General features: G+C 36.2%; 1 protein-coding gene and 1 long non-coding RNA gene across 6 annotated transcripts in view; both read right to left on the reverse strand.

Annotated features, from left to right (window-relative positions):
- The window catches only part of fstl5 (follistatin-like 5), a 390,165-nt gene that overhangs the window by 49,669 nt on the left and 318,968 nt on the right, over window positions 1–21,528 (reverse strand). For all 5 annotated transcript variants that reach the window (XR_015506865.1, XM_087280661.2, XM_087280663.1 and 2 more), the window contains 1 exon segment: window positions 14,791–14,925. Coding sequence is in view for 4 of the 5 variants with exons in the window: in XM_087280661.2 (XP_087136787.1) it covers window positions 14,791–14,925 (135 nt within the window). In the remaining variant the exon portion in view is untranslated.
- Window positions 7,653–11,678, reverse strand: LOC147840911 (uncharacterized). The gene is made up of 3 exons (XR_015508030.1): window positions 10,345–11,678; window positions 8,283–9,403; window positions 7,653–8,227 (listed from the first exon to the last, which is right to left on the reverse strand). It is a non-coding gene; the product is annotated as an uncharacterized LOC147840911 (long non-coding RNA).

Below are 21,528 nucleotides of genomic sequence, written 5' to 3' on the forward strand. Positions count from 1 at the left end.
GTTCTCCAGTGATCTGTCTGGAATAGATGGCTGGGAATTGTGACAATAATGTTTTATTAGATATTTTTTTCAAGATACTAGTATTAAAGTGACATTTAAAGGCTTAACTACGTCAATTAGGGTTGAGCTAGGGTAATTAGGCAAGTCATTGTATTACACTGGTTTGTTCCGTAGACAATCGAAAAATAAATTGCTTTAGGGTAATAATAATTACATCAAAATGGCCTTAAAAAATTAAAAACTGCTTTTATTGTATCCGAAACAAAACAAATATTAATTTCCTGAAGAAAAATAAATATAGGAAATATTTAATAAAGGAAATCCTTTGCTCTTTTAAAACATAATTTGGGAAATATTTGAAATAGGAAAAAATTCACAAGATGTCTAATCATTTTTTGACTTCAACTGTATATGGAGAAATATAATGTATTGTTTGGAAGGTCATGCTGCATACAGACTTTATTTTGCTGGTATTGCTTTCTTTAAAGTTTAATACAAACTCCTACAGTCTTTTGGATATTGAGGTTAATGCCCTCAGGTACAGGGCAACACCTCGGAGAGCGGCTGATGCTGAAATTGACTTCAGAAAAACATCCGATGAAAGAAAGATGAGAAAATAGCCACTAATTTCTGCCTCAAAGCGGTGATAAGGAGTGTAAGGTTAAAGTGGAGGAAAACTGGCTGTTAGAGAGTTTTGCACACAGATGGTGTGTTCAAGTACATTTACTGAACGCAAAAATAAGAAGAAAAAGACACACAGCAAATTTAGTACAACAGAATGTTTAAACGCTCAAAATGTGTGTGAATTTTTAATGGTTTTGAAAGAGTCACTTACACTTAATATTATTTGAATCCATTTAAATGTATTATATAAAGTAATTATTACTTTGATGTAGACTTAATCCTTGACGAACATTTATTATTGTGGAATGTTCTGCCCTTTATTATTTGGAATGCAGAATATCTTAATGTTTTTAAATCATCACTTGTTTTTTATTAAAGTAGCTTTTATGGGATTTTTTTATGTGAGTTTAAACTCATCTAGAATTTGTTTTTGTCTGGTTTTGATGCACTTTGTTAGCGATTTATTGTATGTAAAGCAATTTTAGATGCTATTTTTAAAGGCGATTAAAAAAGGTTGTTGTTGTCTTTATTATTACACTACCTGACAAAAGTCTTGTCATTGTCATTGCCCAGTTGTAAGAGCAAATATTAATAACTTGACTTCTAGTTGATCATTTGGAAAAGTGGCAGAGGGTTAATAATTCTGATGTATCATCCGTTGAATGGTATCCCGATCATCACAAATACTGCAGAAAACCTATTGGAATCCGCATGGAACCAAGGTTCTCATGGAAATCAGTCAAGTTTGTTGAAGGAAATTATGGTTTGGAGTTACATTCAATGTGGGGGTGTTCAAAAGATCTGTAGAGTGGATGGCAACATCAACAACCTGAGGTATCAAGACATTTTTGCTGCCCATTACATCACAAACCACATGAGAGGGCAAATTCTTCAGCAGAATAGCGCTCCTTCGTATACTTCAGCCTCAAGGTTCCTGAAAGCAAAGAAGGTCAAGGTGCTCCGGGATTGGCCAGCACAGTCACCAGATATCAACATTATTGAGCATGTCTTGGGTAAGATGAAGGAGGAAGTATTGAAGATGAATTCAAAGACTCTTGATGAACTCTGGGAGTCCTGCAAGAACGCTTTCTTTGCCCATCCAGATGACTTTATTAATAAGTGATTTGAGTCATTGCTAAAATAAGCATAATCTAGAGACCTTTGCCTTTCGTATAAGCCACTTCTGATGCCAAATGATCAACTAAAAATCAAGTTATTATGTGTGGTTCCTAAAAGTTGGATAGGCAACAAGACTTTTGTGAGGTAGTGTATAAGAACATAAACTTCAAAAGAACATTATTCATTGGAAGAAAAATAAAATCATAAAATACATCTCCACTTATTTGACTCTATTATTATGAATATTGATTCATTAATTTTACATTTTGGTCTAGATTTGAACTTTGTTTAAATACTAACTTCAAATTTAAAACACATCTTGGATTCATGTAATTCCTGAAATCATGTTTTTATATATATAAAATAAATAATAAATACAATTATAAAATATATTTATTTAATTTCAGACATAATAAAAATTTTCAAAATATATAATATACAAAAATGCATACTTGCAGTACACACACACACACACACACACACACACACACACACACACACACACACACACACACACACACACACACACACACACACACATATATATATATATATATATATATATATATATATATATATATATATATATATATATATATATATATATATATATATATATTAAAAAAAGAGACCAAACTTTAATTCATATTCACCAACTCAAAACTGAGTTATTTTAAATGTAATATTTCATCAAAAAAGACCATCACTATTAACTTAACCAGTTAAACTGTGCTGTAGGCTGGTTTTTAACAGCAAATGATGCACTCTAAGCTAGTTTTTTAAGCACACTACAGCTGTTTTGGATTTTTGAAATTTTTGGATTTTCGCCTGGATTTTGCCTACCCAAATTTAAAAGCTTTCCAAATCCACATGCAGAGGTGTAAATGCAAAAATAATTGTTGTAATTAATTTCGGTGGTTTCTGCACATGTCTGTAATCATAGGAAAAAAGAAAAATGTCTCTACCATAATCTATGCAAAAGTTATTGTATTCCAACTGATGAGAGGTGCTGTACAACAATTCATTCGGCAACTGTTTGATATGTGAATATAATTCAGTAAAAAGAATGCTAGAACCGAATGAGCTCCGGCAAGAGCTTTTATTTGAGCTATAACTTTTACATGTCATATATGAACCATATGAAAAATATAAAAATAATCCAATGTAAAATAACTAGCTAAATACTGTGTATTTAAGTGTAAATAACTTTTGTAAAGTAAAATAAACAACAAAGTGATGGATATTTGCATAAAATATAGATTCTATACTTTTAAACGAAACCACTTAAGGGGTCTGGTGCAATGCTAGCCCTTTAAATCTTCAAGCGAAAGTCGATGATGGAGTTTAACTGGTTAATGCAATATGGCATATGCAGATTTCTCCTAAAAAATACTGCAGTTCCTGATGAGAAACAGACCACAATTTACAGAAAACAGCCCAGTGTAACTGACTATTATACAATTATGAGTGATGGGAAAATCCATCCATTAAATTCTGAAAGCAAAAAAAGAATGAAAAAAGCAAACATACAAGATAATACCCATTAGATGTTTCTTTAGATTGGAACTGTGTGCATCGTCTGAAAACTGGACTATACAGTGACTGGCAGAGGTGAGTACGGTCACTAACATATCCCAGCATGCAACAGAATAGAGATGCCTGCATTGTTTTGAAGGGCCCACTGTGTGACAGAGCAGAATGCAAAATTACAGGCTGTGAAATGATAATTCTGACAAGCCTGATACAGTACAGCCTACACTGCCTGATCCTAAAACACAAAACGCTGATAAATGGAGAAAGTAAGCATCTTATTTGGCTTCTGAGAGGCACTTGCTAACATACAGAGGGTTTTGTGTTTGACTGTGGAATCACGGATACTCAGAGATGTTTGGTTTCTCTCTGCATCTGTTCATTTATTTGCACTCTGCATCTCTCAGGATAAAGCCAGAGCAGCACGGATTCCTAATCCAGCAAACACACAGCTGTACGAGACCAAGGGGAGATCAGAACTACTGTTGTTTGTGTGTTTGTAGCAGGTGGTGTTTATCTTACAGTTTTAAATACTTAGCCAGTGTTTTTTTTTACCCCCTCTTGACAATAAAGCAACATTATATTGTCATGTATACTTGGCAGAAATGTTTAATGTATTACATGTGCTCTATGATGGAAATCTGGGTATACCAAGGCATAGTAGAATAATAAAAGATACGTATATGGAAATGGACATACTGTGAGCCTCAATACCACGGTTTCCTCATTCTCATGTAAATTCCACGAGAGTAAAACCTCGGAGGACAACGAGCCAATCAGATGACAAAACAAACTTTGACAAGACTCAGGCCATGCCATCCTCATTTGCATGTACACCTACTTTAGGTTATTCATCCAGACCTAATGAGAAGCTGACATCAACAAGAGCACACCGACTCATATCCAGCACTGGCATCATAAAAAATCTCTGAAATCATTAATGTTAATGATTAATGTTAATATTAGCCAACGTTCATTTTATTTCGACGTCTTCAAAACAAAATACAGACAGTGCAAATACAACAACAGTGCAAAATACAACAGCATATTCCTCAAAAAAAAAAAAAAAAAACCTGGAAGATAACGTGCTCTCATTGCAGTGCACTTTTACTCAATGGTCCTTTAGGATATGACTTTTTTGGACGTCCCATTTGATGATCTTTAGAGGAGCACAGTTAGGTCAAGACACACCATCTGACCTTTAAATCTGGAGGAGAGAGAAAGACTGGGACCACGATCATTATCTCCCTCTGAGAGCTGTGTGTTTTTCCCTGGTGACCTGTGAAACGCCGCTGACCCCAATCACTGATGGCCGACCACCAACTTCACCTTGTTTTGCCCTTTTGATGTACGATTACTTTTATTATACGCCCTTATACCCTTTCAGAAGCTGCAATCCCCACTGTACATTCAACCAGCACACGTGACTTCATGCTATGAGCCCAGGCTTTTACTGTTCACGATCTGTAGCATTGCTTCCATGTAGAGAACACAGAAAATTGGAACTGAGCATAAATATTTTGTCAACAAAGCACTTGCATTCCATTAACTCAAGTGAGCAAAATTGCTTTTACCTGGAAATCTCTTTAATCCTCTATTATAAAATAACTGGTGTTAAAAACTAGTCTAGAGCGTCTTCTGCGGATAAAATCTAGCCTTGAGCAGTGTCTCGTGTTTAAAAACTAGCCTAGAATGCTTTCTACCATTAAAAACTAACCTAGAGCACAATCATCTGTTAAAAACTAGCCTAGAGCGTCTTCTGCTGTTAAAATTTTGCATCGAGCACTGTCTGCTATAACAATCTAGCCTACAGCATATCATCTGCTGATAAAAACTAGCGAGGGCCATCTGCTGTTAAAAACTAGCCTAGAGCACAATGAGCTGTTAAAAACCAGCCTTGAGCACCGTCTGCTGGTAAAATGTAGCCTAATGCACCAATTGTGGTTAAAAAAACTAGGCTACAGCATATCATCTGCTGTTAAAAACTAGGATAGAGCGCTGTCTGCTGTTAAAAACGAACCTAGAGCACCATCTTCAGTCAAAAACTAGCCTAGAGCACAATGTGCTGTTAAAAACCAGCATTGAGCACTGTCTGCTGTTAAAAACTAGCATAGAGTGCTGTCTATTGTTAAAAAATAGCCTAGAGTGTCTTGTTAAAAACTAGCCTAGAGCGTGTTCTGCTGTTAAAAACTAGCCTAGAGCGCCTTCTGCTGTAAAAAACTAGCCAAGAGCCTCTTCTACTGTTAAAAACTAGCACAGAGAGCGGTCTGCTGTTAAAATCTAGCCTAGTGCACCATCTGCTGTTAAAAACCAGCCTAGAGCACATCATTTGCTGTTAAAAACTAGCCTAAAGAGCATTTTTTTGCTGTTAAAAGCTAACCTAGAGTGATATCTGCTGTTAAAAACTAGCATAGAGTGCCTTCTGCTGTTAAAAACTAGCTTAGAGCGCATTATTTGCTGTTATAAACTAGCATAGTGTCATCTGCTTACAAAACTAGCTTAGAGCGCATCATTTGCTGTTAAAAACAGCCTACAGCGCATTGTTTGCTGTTAAAAAACTAGCATAGAGTGTCATCTGCTTAAACAACTAGCTTAGAGTGCATCATTTGTCGTTAAAAACTAGCTTAGAGCGCATTATTTGCTGTTAAAAAACTAGCATAGAGTGTCATCTGCTTAAAAAACTAGCTTAGAGTGCATCATTTGCCGTTAAAAACTAGCCTAAAGAGCATTTTTTTGCTGTTAAAAGCTAACCTAGAGTGATATCTGCTGTTAAAACTAGCATAGAGTGCCTTCTGCTGTTAAAAACTAGCTTAGAGCGCATTATTTGCTGTTATAAACTAGCATAGAGTGTCATCTGCTTACAAAACTAGCTTAGAGCACATCATTTGCTGTTAAAAACTAACCTACAGTGCATTATTTGCTGTTAAAAAACTAGCCTACAGCGCATATTTTGCTGTTAAAAACTAGCCTACAGCACATATTTTGTTGTTAAAAACTAGCATAGAGTGTCATCTGCTGTTAAAAACTAGCATAGAGCACCTTCTGCTGTTAAAAACTAGCTTAGAATGCATCATTTGCTGTTAAAAACTAGCCTACAGTGCATTATTTGCAGTTAACTAACCTAGAGTGCCATTTGTTGTTAAAAAACTAGCATAAAGTGCTTTTTGCTGTTAAAAACTATTTGCTGCTAAAAACTAGCCTAGAACAGTAGTTGCAGTTAAAAACTAGCTTAGAGTGCTTGATTTGCTTTTAAAAACTAGCCTTCAGTGCATTATTTGCTGTTAAAAACTAGTCTAGTGCCATCTGCTGCTATAAACTAACATAGACCCATCTGCTGTTAAAAACTAGCTTAAAGTGCATCATTTGCTCTTAAAAACTAGCAAACAGCAAGTTATTTGCTGTTAAAAACTATCCCAGAGCACCATCTGCTGTTAAAGACTAGCCTAGAGCACCTTCCTGCTGTTAAAGACTAGCATAGAGTACGTTGTTGCTGTCAAAAACTAACCTAGAGCGTTGTCTGCTGTTAAAAAACTAGCCTAGAGGACCGTCTGCTGTGAAAAGCTAGCCTTGAGCGCCTTCTTGCTGTTAAAACTAGCCTAGAGCGCCTTCTTGCTGTGAAAAACTAGTCTAGAGTGCCATCGTATAAACATTGAATAATAACACACAATAAACATACAATATACAAAGTTTGTTTTTGAAGAATTAAAGCACCGATCCACTGGTTAATCCAAACCTTCAATCACATCATCTGTCGAGATAAAGTCACACAATCTTTTTGTTGCGCATCAACCTGTTAATTTGATAAATCTGTTTTCATGGTACTTCACTGGACACATTTTTTATGTGCATCTTCCCATTTGCATCCAACATTTTTTAATGTAATATCGCAAAGCGCATGGATGAGATCATAACTAATGGCGATTTCAAGTAGATCTCATATATTATATAGAGAACATTTTTCATATGAGTTACTCAGCAACAAGGACAAATTCATTACCCACCACTGAAGCGGCATGTTAAAGGCTCACTGATATCAATAAAAAGTGATTTTGAATGTAGTTGGAAATGTATTTGCCGGGCTGCTGCGCTCCGTGGAGGCAGGGAGCCGTGTATCATCCCAGGCTTATGAGTTCAGACCTGCCGTTCCAGGACTAATGTTAGAGGAAATCCCAGCTGACAGTGCAGGATTGTTCCTCTCATTCACAATGAAAGCAATAGCACAGACTATCAAATCCAAGCATTTAACCTGCTTTCAAAACAAAAGACGAAGCAGAACTGCTCTTGACACTCACTAATGTATTAAAAGAACAGTTCACTCAAATGAAACGATTTGCTCATCTTTGTTTATCAAAACCTTTATGATTTTCTTTCTTTTTTTTAATCATGCCCTTTCTATGGAATTATTCTGTAATAAATAGGGGCTAAAACATTTAGGTTTGCGACATCAGTATAAAGTAACCATTATGTTGTACATTTTATAGCTGTTTGTGAATGTAAAAGATTGTTAAACATGAAGTTTTAAAAAATCTAAATGCACGATAAATGAAGTTGCTGTCTCTAATGCCTAGTTCAGACTGCGTGATTTTAGCCCCGATTTTGGCTCGCCGACAGGTTTTAAGAAATCGCCGACAAATGCCTGAAATCACAGGCAAATCGCTGCTCGTGCACGTGAGTGACAATCACAGTTTGAACTATCAAAGACGCGATCTGAGAGAATCGATGAGTCCCGATGAGTCGCCGATGCCTGTGAGATATTTGGCATGTTAAATATCTGGAGCTGTCGGCGATTCAAATCATGCCGTGTGAATTGAATTTTGACTGAAAATAACATCAGCCATCGCCTACAGCCAATGAGAGAGCATCTTTCACTTGTGTGTGTGTGTTTACCTGCTGCAGGCCAGCGGGAGGCTGGGCGAGAAGCTAAAAGCGATCATTTTCGGTTTATTTGGAAAAACTAGTGGAGGTTTGACAGGACTCAGGAGCAACCGTGTCTGTTTGACTTTTCATACAGAAAGAAATTAGTTTATTATCAACGTTGAGGAGAAATGGCTAATTCCCTTTAAACCCAGGTGAGCAAATATGTACATTTTCTACCCCATTAAAGGCTTCTTTCTCATTATGTAGTTAATAACAAAAGATATACTGCGTGTTTTTGGCTGTGAGAAGTAGTTTGGACGAACTTGTCGGCGATTCTTCCTGTAGTAAAGTCGTGCAATGTGAAAGTCCGTGTCGCCAATCCATCTTGCAGTGTAAACAAAGCAGCGACGAAACGCAAGCCCAGATAGTCATGCAGTGTGAAAACATCTGTGACACGACGACTTTGAAAATCATGCAGTCTGAACTCGACATAAGATGAAAAATAATGCTGAACTGCCTGAAGCCAAAGAAATCTGTGATTCCAGTTAAAGCTGTGGTGAAATTCAGTTTTTTTCTTTTCGAGAAATTGATTCTGCATTTATTTTGAGAATTTGTAAATACATCAAGATTCTCTCCTGAATTGATACTGAGTTTAGGTTTCAACAGCCTATGGTGCTGTATATGCTTTACAAACAGCTGCAATTTGCTTGCATCCATTTCCATATAAATGCCATGAGAACCTAAAATAATCATTAATATTGTCAGGAAAGGTTTTAGCGAATTACAAGAGTGTTCATTGTGAGCTGTTTTTGCATTTATATCATGACATTAAAACTATGAAGAACACATAAGCATTCTTCCTCGTGAGCATAGCAATGTCTGCTGTTAAAAACTAGTCCAGAGCAACGTCTGCTCTTAAAAACTAGTCTAGAGTACTGCCTGCTGCTAAAAACCAACCTAGAGCATTGCCTGCTGTCACAAACTAGTCTAGATGGTCAGTCTACTGCTAAAAACTAGCCGAGAGTGCCCATCTGCTGTGACAATCAAAAATAGAGTGCCATATGTTGTTAAAAAATTAGACTAAAGTGCTGTCTGCTGTGAAAAACTACCCTAGAGCACCGTCAGCTGTTTAAAACTATCCTAGAGCACTGTCTACTCTTAAATACTATTCTAGAGTGCCATCAGCTGTTAAATTAGCCTAGAGCACCGCATGCTGATAAAAACTAGCCTAGAGCACCATCAGCTGTTTAAAACTAGCCTAGAGCACCATCTACTATTAAAAACTATTCTACAGTGTCATCAGCTGTTAAAATTAGCCTAGAGTGCCACCTGCTGTTAAAAATTAGCCTAGAGCACTGTCTGCTGATAAAAACTAGCCTAGAGCACCATCAGCTGTTTAAAACTAGCCTAGAGCACCATCTACTATTAAAAACTATTCTACAGTGTCATCAGCTGTTAAAATTAGCCTAGAGTGCCACCTGCTGTTAAAAACTAGCCTAGAGCACTGTCAGCTGTAAAAAACTAGCCTAGAGCACTGTAAGCTGTTAAAAACTAGCCTAGAGCACCGTCAGCTGTAAAAAACTAGCCTAGAGCACTGTAAGCTGTTAAAAACTAGCTTAGAGCACCGTCAGCTGTAAAAAACTAGCCTAGAGCACTGTCAGTTGTTAAAAAATAGCCTAGAGCATACCGTCAGCTATTAAAAACAAGCCTAGAGCACCGTCATCTGTTAAAAACTAGCCTTCAGCACCAACGGCTGTTAAAAAACTAGCCTAGAGTGTTGTCAGCTACCAAAAACTAGCCTAGAGCATGGTTAGCTGTTAAAAAGTCTGGAGTGTGGTTTGTTGTTAAAAACTAGAATAGAGCGCCACCTGCCGTTAAAAACGATTCTGTAGAGTGCTGTCAGCTGTAAAAAATTAGCCTAGAGTGCTTTCTGCTGGTAAAAAGTAGCCTAGAGCATTAACTACTGCTAAAAACTAGCCCTACTAAAAACCATGTTTATTTAAAAAAAAAAAAAATTAGACTAAAGTGCTGTCTGCTGTGAAAAACTACCCTAGAGCATCGTCAGCTGTTTAAAACTATCCTAGAGCACTGTCTACTCTTAAAAACTATTCTAGAGTGCCATCAGCTGTTAAATTAGCCTAGAGCGCCGCACGCTGATAAAAACTAGACTAGAGCAACATCAGCTGTTTAAAACTAGCCTAGAGCACCATCTACTATTAAAAACTATTCTACAGTGTCATCAGCTGTTAAAATTAGCCTAGAGTGCCACCTGCTGTTAAAAACTAGCCTAGAGCACTGTCTGCTGTTAAAAACTAGTCTAGAATGCCATCAGCTGTTAAAAACTAGCCTAGAGCACCGTCAGCTGTAAAAACACTAGCCTAGAGCACTGTAAGCTGTTAAAAACTAGCCTAGAGCACTGTCAGTTGTTAAAAACTAGCCTAGAGCACTGTCAGCTATTAAAAACAAGCCTAGAGCACCGTCATCTGTTAAAAACTAGCCTTCAGCACCAACGGCTGTTAAAAAACTAGCCTAGAGTGTTGTCAGCTACCAAAAACTAGCCTAGAGCATGGTTAGCTGTTAAAAAGTCTGGAGTGTGGTTTGTTGTTAAAAACTAGAATAGAGCGCCACCTGCCGTTAAAAACGATTCTGTAGAGTGCTGTCAGCTGTAAAAAATTAGCCTAGAGTGCTTTCTGCTGGTAAAAAGTAGCCTAGAGCATTAACTACTGCTAAAAACTAGCCCTACTAAAAACCTTTTTTTTTTTGAAGAAGTATTGCATTTTGAAAACCTTTAAAAATTGATTTAGAATTAATTTCTCAAACTATTTTTTGTTTTTGTTTTCGATTTCTCAAACTATTTTACTCTAGCTCTAACCCCAGTCTTCTCAGACAAAGCAAAGTAAGCTTTGTTTCAAATTGGCCTTGATTGGCTGACCAAGGTCAACCTCTGCTTTGACCTTCAAACTGTTTAGCTGTATGAATGGAGTTTAATTTGAAATGTTTGATTTCAACAATTACAACACAATTATTATTGTTCATATCACTGTGTTGAAAGTGCTGAAACAAATAGCTGAAATATAGTGTTGGGTGTTTGACCAATCACAACAGACTGGCCAATCATCTGACCAATCAGAGTAGAGCAGACTCTTGGACGTGAGAGATTTATAAAGCCTAACTATTTCAGACACTCAAAGAATAGAGCTGAAGCTGCAGTGGATATTATGAGAAAATTAAAGTGTCTTTGACCTTGGATCAATGTAAACCTATTGTAGAAGACCTCCAAAACAAAATGAGAATCCTTTAAAATAGCATATTAGGGGAACTTTAATGTATTGTAAAAGTGGTCCAAATTACTCGCAAAAGCCATATAAATTTTTATTTACCAGGGCAATGTTGATGCCCTAGATCTCCTTGGTAAATTCTTGGATTGAACTGAATTGATTATTTTCTATTTAAACAGGGTCTTTTTTAATGAACCAGGCTTTGGATTGAGCACGCAAATAAATTAGCAATTCAGTTTTATGTCAACTCATTGAAATTGTCAACTTGACTTAACAAACTACTACTAATATTATCATTATAATTTTATATTAGAATCTTTGATATTTTATTTAAAAATAAAGCTGAAATAAAATATAACGATTATACAAAAACTAATTAAAAATGTGCAAATAAGAAATGTTACTTTGGGTAATTCAATTAAATAAGAACTACAGTGATGAAAATATTTATTCGTATTATAATACTATTGATGTGATATCGTGTGAAATTATTTGATATTATTACAACATTTCCTATAAAGCAGTGGTTCTCAAAGTGGGGGTCGGGACGCCCTGAGGGGTCGTGGGACAATGACAAGGGGTCGCTTGGTTATTTCCAAAACTCAAATAAACTTTATTAAACTATCTGAATTACCATATTTTATTCATAAGCCACAGAAGATAGTTAATCGTTGCTTTAAAGAAACAACAACAAGCAAATAAAAATCAGCCATCAGCCTTTCATTTTTATATTAAAATATAATTAAATTCATAAATGACTATAAAAAAATAATAAGGTAAAAGACTCATGTTTAAATGCCTATAGTTGTGTCTGCAACATTTATATATTTACAGTATAATCACCTTGAAAAATGGGGCTCATGAGTCACTGACATTGTTATTTTGGGGATCGCGAGCTGAAAAGTTTGGGAACCCCTGCTATAAAGTATAAGGCTCAGGGCTTCAAGGTGGCGCAGTGGGCGGTATAATCGCCTCACAGCAAGAAGGTCGCTACTTCGAGTCTTGGCTGGGTCCGGAGTTTGTATGTTCTCCCTGTGTTCGAGTGGGTTTCCTCTGGGTGCTCTGGTTTCCCCCACAGTCCTAAGGCATGCGCTACAGGTGAATTGAGTAAGCTAAATTGTGCTTAGTGTATGTGTGTGAATGATTGTGTTTGGATGTTTCCCAGTAATAGGTTGCAGCTGGAAGGGCATCAACTGCATAAAACATATGCTGGATAAATTGGCGGTTCATTCCACGGTGGCAACGCCAAATTAATCAAGGGACTAAGCCGAAAAGAAAATGAATGAATGGATGTTATAGGCTCATTTTAAACTAATTCTAATAGGTTTTTTCATAATTATTATAATTATATGTTCACAAAGTGAGTCACATGCTCTATAAAATCTACTCACACAATGTTAAAACAGCAGTTACAATATCATAACAATACAATAAGGTAAAATGATAAATATTGCACACCTTTAACACAGAGGTCATGCTTAAGGAGCTGAACAGAGCCAGAGTGAGCTGATCTACAGCCAGTGTTAATCCGACAGCTGGAGCAGTTCATATGTCAGAGCACAGATCAAAGGGTCTGCATAAACTGACTCCAGATCAGTGCACCGAGCAGCAGTGAATCTGAGAAAACAGATCATCCTTTATGTATGCAGTAAAAACACAGAGAGCCAAGGACCTGTGAGGAAACCCTGTCCTTCTGTTTGCATGGTGCACAGCTCGGTCACGTCTCACCAAACTACAATATCCAGACCTCTGAACTCTGTCTGAGGGCTACATTTCCCAAGACCTCCACAAAACTATTGAAGAAAATATGACCAATGACTGTGAGGTGACCTGTTCTCCTGCACACTTCACTGCTCGCAACTTATGTAGGTAATTGTGCTCAAACTTTTAAGAGAGCGCTTGAAAACACTTAGTTATTCTGGATTTCTGGTTACTGTGTGCGTTTGTGTAATTTTATTTTTTTAACTGCTCACATTTCTTTAAACTTTAAAATAAAAATGTTTTTATATAGAACTCTTTTTGGATAAACATCTTTAGACAACACAATACCGCAAGTTGTGCACACAAAAAAAAAAAATAATAATTGCCAATTATAATTAATTGCATTTTTAAGTGTCAATTAATAATATTGTATTTTTGACCAATCAAACACATTTCTGTTACACTTATGAATGCAGCAGTCAATCAGATGCGTTTATGACTGGGCAACTGGGGTGGTGGTTACCAATTTTAAGAAGAGGGACCGGAGGGTGTTCTCTAACTACAGGGGGATTCACACTCCTCAGCCTTCCGGGGAAAGTCTATGCCAGGGTACTGTAGAGGAGGATCTGGCTGATGGTTGAACCTAGGATCCAGGAGGAACAATGCGGTTTTCATCCAGGCCGTGGAACACTGAACCAGCTCTATACCCTCACCAGGGTGCTCGAGGGTTCATGTGAGTATTCTCAACCAGTCCACATGTGTTTTGTGGACTTGGAGAAGGCTTTCGACCGTGTCCCTCATGGGATTTTGTGGAGGGTGCTCTGGGAGTATGGGGTCAGAGGTGCTCTGTCAAGGGCCGTCCCGCCCCTGTATGAACAGAGTAGGGGTTTGGTTCGCATTGCTGGCAATAAGTCAGACTTGTTTCCAGTGCATGTTGGGGCTGCCCTTTGTCTACAAATCCAGGTTTTAGACTATGTCAATGTCTTGGTCTATTTCAGTTCCTCAAATGATCAACACGCCAACAACGCGCCTTAATACACCTTCTTTTCAGACCAGCACACTCAAGAGTCCACAAAGTGGTGCAAATTAATTTGCGATTGAAACAACTTGGCGCAAAACATGAAAATTACCATTGCGATGGTCTGAAAATTGCAACGAATCGAGCCATAAACACCTTGCACCTTGTTGCGCCATGTGTATGATAGAGCCAAATAACTGTAAGCACACGTATGCCAGGGCACATATTTCCTGGTTCTCAAATATGTAGCCCTGGGAATGTATCTCCTATGAAACAGGGTGGTTTAAAATAGAGTATATAATGATCTATTGACTGAAATAATTAGTTATGTTTTAATATTTGGAATTAAAGAAAACAGATACAGCTAATAATAAAATTCTAAAAAAATCCAAAGGGAATAACGTCTGACATGCCTTTATAAGGATTTTTTCTCTCTTTCTACAATGGAATACACAGTGCTATAAAATGGCTAACGGACATGAAATATCCGGCCACCGGGACTCATCTTCCATTATTTCATCTTCTTCAGCTTCTATTATTATCTAAAGGAACCTGGCGTTTATGAACTATTAATGTTCAGGCTGATAAATCATGCAACGAAACAGGGAAAGTGAAGCTCTACCATGAGGGCAGAGAGGTCGTCACATCATGACTTATACATACATGTTTTGCGAGCCGAGTCCTCCACGAATAAAGAAGAGATGTCCTCATCCACGCCGGCCTCATTACGGGCGATGCAGGTATAAGCACCGGTGTCCTCAAAGTGGACGTTACTGATGTGAACCTCGCTCCCGTTTGCTGAAACGCACATAGAAATGCACAAAATAAATACAATAATAAGATTGACTTAAACAGGATTTTCATTTTGAACAATAAATCCTGAGAATTCTGCATTGGTAACATTTCATGCCATCAGTTGCAGACACTTAAAGGGACAGTTCATCCAAAAACAAAAATGTTTTTTCTCATTATTTATTATCCCTATCTGATTTAAACCTGTTTGGTAACCTTTATTTTGATGGTCCATTTGAGTATTAGACTGTCTGCTTAATATCTGTTGATACTGCTGCTAAACAGACATTTAACTGACTATAAGAAACTTTGCAGGTATATGTCAACTTACACTAGCCCCAACCTAACAGTCTACTTATAATCTCATGAGAATTAGTTGGCATGTAGATGCAATGTAACTTAAATTCAACAAACGGACCATCAAAATAAAGTGTGACCACCTGTTTTAGTTTCATTCTTCTGTTGAAAACACAGGAAGATAAAAAATAATGTATATATATATATATATATATATATATATATATATATATATATATATATATATATATATATATATATATATATATATATACATACAGTACCTGACACAAGTCTTGTCGTCTATCCAAGTTTTAGGAACAATAAATATTAACTTGACTTGTAGTTAATAATTTGGTATCAGAAGTGGCTTATATGAAAGGCAAAGGCCTCTAGATTATGCTTATTTTTCTCAAATAAAATATGATCATGCCTTGATTTTCAATGTTAATTATTTTTTAAATTAATAAGGTGTATTCAATTCAATTCAGCTTTATTTGTATAGCGCTTTTACAATGTAGATTGTGTCAAAGCAGCTTCACATAAATGGTCATAGTAACTGGAACAGTGTAGTTCAGTTTTTAGTGTTTAAGTTCAGTTCATGTATGACTCCCATCTCTGCATTAACTCAAATGACTTATTAATAAAGTCATCTGGAATGGCAAAGAAAGCGTTCATGCAGGACTCCCAGAGTTCCTCAAGATTCTTTGTATTCATCTTCAATGCCTCCTCCATCTTACCCCAGACATGCTCAATAATGTTCATGTCTGGTGACTGGGCTGGGCAGTACTGAAGCACCTTGACCTTCTTTGCTTTCAGGAACTTTGATGTGGAGGCTGAAGTATGAGGAGCGCTATCCTGCTGAAGAATTTGCCCTCTCCTGTGGTTTGTAATGTAATGGGCAGCACAAATGTATTGATACCTCAGGCTGTTAATGTTGCCATCCACTCTACAGATCTCTTGCACGCCCCATACTGAATGTAATCCCAAACCATGATTTTTCCTTCACCAAACTTGACTGATTTCTATAAAACTTTTGGCACCATGTGGGTTCCAATAGGTCTTCTGCAGTGTTTGTGATGATTGGGATGCAGTTCAACAGATAATTCATTGGAAAAATAAACCTTCTGCCACTTTTCCATATGATCAACAAGAAGACGACGACTTTTGTCAGGTAGTGTATATGCTAAAGCACATATTTTCTGTGTTGGACAAAACAGCTATTTGTTTTACTTTATTTTTGACTTTTAAACATCCCATATATTCCACCAAAAGCTCACATAACCTCTGTGTCAAGTACTATGTTTCAATTCTGACCTGCTATAAATGAAAACATAGATCATTGCATAAATAATTAGCCAATAAAGCAGCTTTCGCTAAAACGCACACACACAAAAAAAATAAAAGACTGAAGTAAACTTTTCAGCTCCTGTAAATCACTCATGACAGAAAAGACTCCATTTCTGTAAGTTCTTCTAATGGGATCGTGTCTGATAACGGTGAAACATTTATAGCGTTCTCAAGTTGTCATGTTAGCTTTAGTCTGAACAGCGGAGTTCGGAGGAACGTTTGTTGATGAGAGGCCCCACAGGGGGGATTGTGGGATTGAGGAAAGATCTAGATCTAGATCATGACAAACACGTCAATCACTGCTACAGTGCAACCGGCAGGCATCTCCACTATATAAAGCTTCTGCAGATTGACAAGATCAACGTCTACTTGGGTAAAGATGTAGGTTTTTCAGTGTGAAATCAGATGCTGTGAAGACTTTTATCCAGAACAGAGAACTGTACTGATGTTAGAGTTGGGAATCCCATTCATTCTCATTTAGAACAGATTCAGTATTAGAAAATGGTTATTAATATTAGTAAATGTCTTTTTTATTGGCCATCTTTCAATTGTTTACAATGCTTATAATACACACTGTTCAATTGTCATTATTTAATAATAGAATATAAAGCATACCTTCCAACACTCCCGTTTTTCCCGGGAGTGCCCCGTATTTCACACCCTCCCCTGCTTCTCAGTTTTTTGGTACAGTCCGGTTAACTTTTTAGTTTAGTCGCCATGCACACCGAACCCAACGCGCAACCATCTTCACACCCAGTCCCCGCACTTCTGTTCGCGTGCATCCCCCCCCTCACTTCATTTCGCGCACAACCCCGGATAAAATCTCTTAGATTTTATGATCCGACTGTTGGCAGGATATAAAGATAAAATATAACCACATTTGATTTTTTGTTTTTAAACATAAAACATCATTCAAGTTTGGGGTTAGTGTCTTTTTAAAAGATTTTCAAATGAAAATAAAATTGTGAAAATGTATTTCTATTTAAATCAATTCCATCTATTATGTTTTAAAATGTAATTTGTTCTTGCGATTAAAGTTTCTTTTAAAATAGATTTTTTGACATGATTTCCAATGATGAAAGTTTTCAGTTTCACAGGATCCTTAAAAAATCCTTCAACATTCTGATTTGATGCTTAAAATGTATTGTTTTAAACAATATATATATATATATATATATATATATATTTTTTTTTTAATACACTTAATAATATTATGAAAACTGACATATTTGTTTAGATGCAAATTCATTTGAGTCAGAATTATTAGCCCCCCTGAATAATTAGACCCCCTTTTTATTTTTTCCCCAATTTCTGTTTAACAGAGAGAATATTTTGTCAATACATTTCTAAATATAATCATTTTAATAACACATTTCTAATAACTGATTTATTTTATCTTTGCTATGATGACAGTAAATAATATTTTTCTAGACACTTCTATACAGATTAAAGGTACATTTAAAGGCTTCACTAGGTTAATTAGTTTAACTAGGTGAGTTAGGGTAATTAGACAAGACATGCTTTGAAAACACTATCATCAGACATGCTGTGAAAATTGTCTCGCTCTGTTACGCATCAATTGGTAAATATAAAAAAAAAAATCAAAAGGGGGCTAATAATTCTTCAACTTCAGCTGTATACGTGTATAAATTATTTATTCCTTTAAAATATGTATTTTTTCTTTGTTCATTTATTTTATTTTCAGCTTAGTCCCTTTATTAATCTGGGGTCACCACAGCAGATATTACGGATACATACTACAGACAATTTAGCTTACCCTATTTACCTATAGCGCATGTCTTTGGACTTGTGGGGGAAACCGGAGCACCCAGAGGAGACCCACGCAAACACGGGGAGAACATGCAAACTCCACACAAATGCCAACTAAGCAAGCTGAGGCTTGAACCATCAACCATTTTGCTGTGAGGAGATCGTGCTATCCACTGCATCACCGTGACGCCCTGTTTTTTTTCTTAACTGATTTAATTGTCTCATTATTTCTCAGTATATTTATAATTTACCACTCAAATATCTACTTTTTAATAACTAAATAGCCTTTAATGTAGCTGTTAAGCACTTAAAGGACCCAAAATGGGTTTCAGTTGTTTCTGGGTTTCAACTAAGAATACCAAGAGCAGTTTATGAGCACTGCTTATTCATATTTAAACAAAGATTGCATGGGGTCTTGTACACCAATATTTGCACCTGAGATTTCATTATGGAGATAAAGGTTAAGTAATTTTTGCTAATATTATTTGTTATTGATTCCTTATTGAGCATTGAGAGAAGTATATAGAGCATTTAGAGAAATTATAGAAATAACAGTATTTTAACATCTGAGATTTCATTATAAAGATAAAGGTAAAGTAGTTTTTGCTAGTATTATTTGCTAATGTTTTTTATAGAACATTTATAAAAAAATATATAGAGATTTTTTTACAAAGATAGCATCATTTTTTCAATAATAATATTTGGTAATCATTTCTTATAGAGCATTTGAACCTGGAAACCATGATAACAGTAGAATGTAACACAATCAGTCATAGTAAAAGCTTGTATCCTCAAAGGTAAAGTGTGCAATGAAGGTGTCTTCACGCCATGCTGAAATTACCGTAATTATAAGATTCCAGCAAGTAAAAAGCTTCCACGTCCTAGCAGAGCTCATAATTACAATTTACAAACCGGGAATTTACAATCCTCCGACTTGTGACCTTTGCAGGCTGATTTAGGTGTTAATAACATTGCTAAAGAAATGCATAATCTTGAGTCCAAAAATGTGCACACCTCTGAAGAGAAAGTCAAATCTTGTCATGTTTGAAATGATGATAATTACGGTATGTCAATAAATGCAGTGTTTGTGTCTGTGCCATTAGCAGCATTACTGTTCAGTTCAAGTTTATTTGTATAGCACATTTTTTTACAATAATTGCTTTAAAGCAGTTTTATAAAAGGTGCACATTATAGCATTACAATCTAATTTGGAAAAGTGTAGGTTATTAATTACCATAACTTTATTACTTACAAAATATTTTAACTAATTATTTAGTAACCAATAGCTTTTAACAGTTAAAGATGCTATATGTAAACTATATGTAATACCATAATATGTTTGCAGATATTTAAGAAACATCAGGGCTGGAAATTAACTTTTTATTTGGTAGCACCGGTGCTCCCAACTTTGAATATTTCAGAGCACCAGAAAAAATTTATGAGCACCCACCAAAAATTAATGCAACAACTATCTAACTAATGCTGTGATGACATAATATTTGTGCAACAATTCCAAAATGAATGTCTAATAATTGTAAGATATTAATGATGACGATGATGTCAATAACACTAACAATGAATTACATTTCTCATTATCATGCTGCCTTGAATATGCTTGAGTGCGAGTTCTCTGCTATAAAGTCTGCTATAATAGTCTGTTACTTTATGATAAATAAATGTATGGTTTGCATCAAACACAAACGAAGCATTGCAGTAAGAAATATTTATTTTGTACTATTGCTTTAATATGCATGTCAATTTAATAAATAATATTTCTGCTACTAAACAAACTTAAGATTATACTAAATCATTCAATTCAAGGCTGAAAGTCGCAAAACAGTCATCAGTAACTAAATAGAAAAATAATATTCATTTCAAGAAAGAGCAGACAAAAGAAAGGAAGAAAAGTCTCACTTTAAAATGTTTTGGTTTCAGTTTGTGTCATTTTAATGCTCAGTCTCGTTATGCCCTGATTTTCCTTTTTTCTGTGTTTGTGGAAAGCAGATAAGTCAGTCGACCCAATATGTGAGCAGGCAGAGCAGGATTCTCCCAATGACTGGCGCAATACCGTTTTTTGTTACAAGCCGCATCAGTTTAAAATTAGTAAAGGCGAGCTTCTTTGGTGATGGTGTTTACAGTGTTACATTTTACATTTAGCGGACATTTGTGCAGAACATGCGAGATTCTGTGTACTTTTCACTCTTCAGCCGTTTGCATTACCCGCGGTCACAAAAGCTCCCTGTCATCTGACAGCAGAAAGCCTTGAGTGATTGACAGCTAATATGAACCAATATAGCGGCAGGGAAGAGCGATTCAGCATGTTTTTAGAAAAAAGTTAACTATTATGCTCCCAAATACATTATGAGGTCGCAGAGCTAAAATTTCGGTCGCAATTTTAAGCCCTGAACATGCTAAATGAACCTATGTGCTTACCTGAAAAACAATGCTAAGGTCAGATATTCTTCTTTGAAAATGTGAGTTACGTGCGGGAACATCTGTCTTTGTTTTAGTCCCTTTAATCCACCCACTGCCAAATTAGCCAATCATATTTCAGCACCCCAAGTTGCCTTGGTGGAAAACAGCGTTCAGTCAGGAATGCTCTTAAAGTGTTTGTCCGTAAAAATGAAACTCCACAGGTTTTACAAATGTAAACATTAGGTGAGCAGGTTACATTGTCACCCCGTGTCCTAACAACACACTACATGATGAGATTTGCAGTGATAAGCAATTTGGCTGTTTACACCAGTCGAAACACGTCAGGAATTTAAATAGAGCCATTCAGAAGCACAAAATAGTGCACTTACTGCACTCCAACAAAATAGTATGATTTATAATATAATTAAAACATAATAAACCTCTTTAACATTATTAAATGTAGATGCTGAATCTGACATCAACACTAATATGTTGGTCTCATCAATCTGGCAACCTGCGCTTGCGTGTGTTTTGAACCAGGCCTGCAAAACCTAGTTCAACCTCTGGGTGTCAAACTAACATACTGCACCTTTGAAGTTATTATACATAAACTAAGGCTGCACAATATATTTCAATCATAATCAAATCTGCACAGGATCTGCAATATCATGTTGTAATTAACAAAACTTGACTTTATCCAATAGGCAGGGCCAGATGGAATCAGTGGATGTTTTTTGCTTTTTCTGCGGAGATTTTTTGTAAAAATCAGCAGATTTC

The sequence above is a fragment of the Danio rerio genome, chromosome 14 (genome assembly GCF_052040795.2).
Source record: "Danio rerio strain M-AB ecotype USA chromosome 14, GRCz13ab, whole genome shotgun sequence".
NCBI lineage: Eukaryota > Metazoa > Chordata > Actinopteri > Cypriniformes > Danionidae > Danio > Danio rerio.